This window comes from Haplochromis burtoni, unplaced genomic scaffold, assembly GCF_018398535.1.
Source record: "Haplochromis burtoni strain Fernald_Lab_line unplaced genomic scaffold, NCSU_Asbu1 Contig_212, whole genome shotgun sequence".
NCBI classification, from domain to species: domain Eukaryota; kingdom Metazoa; phylum Chordata; class Actinopteri; order Cichliformes; family Cichlidae; genus Haplochromis; species Haplochromis burtoni.
In genome coordinates this window covers 445,258-447,535 of record NW_024582573.1, presented here as the reverse complement: position 1 = coordinate 447,535, position 2,278 = coordinate 445,258, and the positions used below count along the sequence as shown (strand labels likewise).

Genomic DNA, 2,278 nt, shown 5'->3' with positions numbered 1-2,278 from the left:
CACACACACACACACACACACACACACACACACACACACACACACACACACACACACACACACACACACACACTATAGCTAATCAACAACACCCCCTCCCAAGCATGCTGTCACCTCAAACCCACACCTACAGTATTCCTCATTAGCGCTGTTACACTGTGTTTGAGCATGTGTTTCATTAGCTGCAATCACTTTCATTAATTAGCTTAATGAAGGGCTCTCATCAGGCTAAAGTCTCTCTCTCCAGGCTCTCGCTGATATCCGCCGACGCCATCTAAGAGGACAGAATGCGGCTGTCACCAGATGATGCAAAAAGTAACCAACCATTACCAAAAAGGAGATGTGTCTCCATCTCATCTGCTTCTTAAGCAGCAGTAGTTTAATCAGGATTCAGAAATGATTTTTTTTTTTTTGTATTATATGTTGATTGTGACTCATATTATTACACTCTGTTGCTGCACAACGAGACAGAGATGACCATTTCATGTTGGTCAGAATCCTCTGATGTGAAACTGTTTCATTAGCTAAGGAGCTATGAGTCTGGAGGAGGGGAGGCCTGAAAGACAGAAATGAAACACAGAACTGCAAAAACACAAGCAGCTATCTGAAATATGGCTACGTTCCAAACTGTGAAAAAGGGAACTTTAATGTCATGGGATAGAACAAGGGACAAATGAGGAACAAGCAAGGAACGTAACTCCACCAAGGCTGAACATTTCCTTCCACACCATGAGTTTAGTCCTGGGATTTAGGAGTATAACTGACTAAAAATTACAAAATCTCTAATATAACAGCGTGATATGTGCTTGTGAAATTTATGGCACAAAATTCACAATCTGGAAGTCTGATATAGACCGATTCTTAAGTCAGTCACTTTGGTAAAATATTCATGTAAATCTGTCCTTATTTTTCTTAAATTTTAAGATCAAATTTAGGAGAAAAGATCAATGATTGTAAGAAAACAACACAAATTACACAGGATTCAACAAAGTGCCAGACCACATATGGTTTTTAGGAGGACTATATCTGGAGGAATGACTAATATAATATATTCCATTGTGAAACCACCTAAGGTGTTTGTTGTGCTGTTTTAGCCATCCTGACATGCTAAGTTGCTGGTAGCTATGAGCAAACATGAAAATATTTTTAGCAGTGAAAGCAGTAGATAGGATATGAACTATGCCACAGGAAATTACATCAAGCTTAGATCTTTAATAGGTTGTCTGTTGGTGTTTGTTTGTGCGCAGGACTGGGTCAGCAGGGACACCGAAGCGACATCCAGAGCCCCTCTCTGGAACCCTCTTTCAACATTCACAACACAGATCCATTAGAAATGTTTGCCGCCACCCCTCCCCCTCTTTCTCCGTGAGCGCGTGTGTGAGTGTGCCTGCGTGTGTGTGTGTTTATTATCATAGTTTATCGATGTAGCATCAGTTGAAGGTTACACAGCAAGACAGGAAAGGATATTTCCTCAGTTCCTATTTCAAATGCAGCAGTAATTGTACAATTAGACAGGATGTGATGCTTGTTTAATGTTTCTAATAACTGAGCCAGTCTAAATAGCGATTTTATTATTGCTGTTATGAGGCTTGTTTTCTTCTGGAAGCATTTTCGATTTTTTTTTTAATGTTTGGTTGTAAATAATTGTATTAAAATAAGAGCAAAACTGAAAAGATTTAAATGTGTCTTTTATTATCATAATGATAATAATGATAAAAGAAACTGACAAATATCGTCTCATGACTGTTTCACAAGCTGCGATGTTTTTACGTTGAAAGTTTAGCCTTGATCTTGGAAAAAAGCCGCTGACAGAAAACTCTCACGTCAAGGTCTGTTTGGAAAGTGCTCTGGAGATTAGAATTATTATACAGGATCTTCACCATCAGATGGAGTTTAGTCTAAAACTCAAGCTCGTCATATGAGATTGTTTTGACAGATGCCATGTCTCATGTGTATCTGTGTCATCTTATAATAATCTCCCGTGTCCGACTGCACAGGCTTCACGTTTATTATAATTTACAGCATTTCATAATGATACACAGTGCATTTGACAGGCTTACAGTATATGCCAGCACAATATTTACTTTCTCAAAAAAGGTGTTTATTTGTGTTACCAAATCCTCACAACTTTTCTAAGTAAAAAATTCAAGCAGGTTGCCTAATCTTGCAACCTTGGTTTGTTATACAGTATATCTGCATTTATAACCGGGTACAGGTCAGGACACGGACTAATGGTGTGTTGCATGTATTTATGATACATTGCACAATGAGTGTGAAG

General features: G+C 38.5%; 1 protein-coding gene across 1 annotated transcript in view; it reads left to right on the top strand.

Moving 5' to 3' along the window:
• The window catches only part of LOC102309653, a 6,909-nt gene extending 5,235 nt beyond the window's left edge, over nt 1-1,674 (top strand). The window contains exon 11 of the mRNA XM_005936429.3: nt 1,248-1,674. Within this exon, the coding sequence (XP_005936491.1) occupies nt 1,248-1,331 (84 nt within the window). The 3' untranslated portion in view covers nt 1,332-1,674. The remainder of the gene's footprint in view (nt 1-1,247) is intronic.
• The last annotated feature ends 604 nt before the right edge of the window (nt 1,675-2,278 follow it).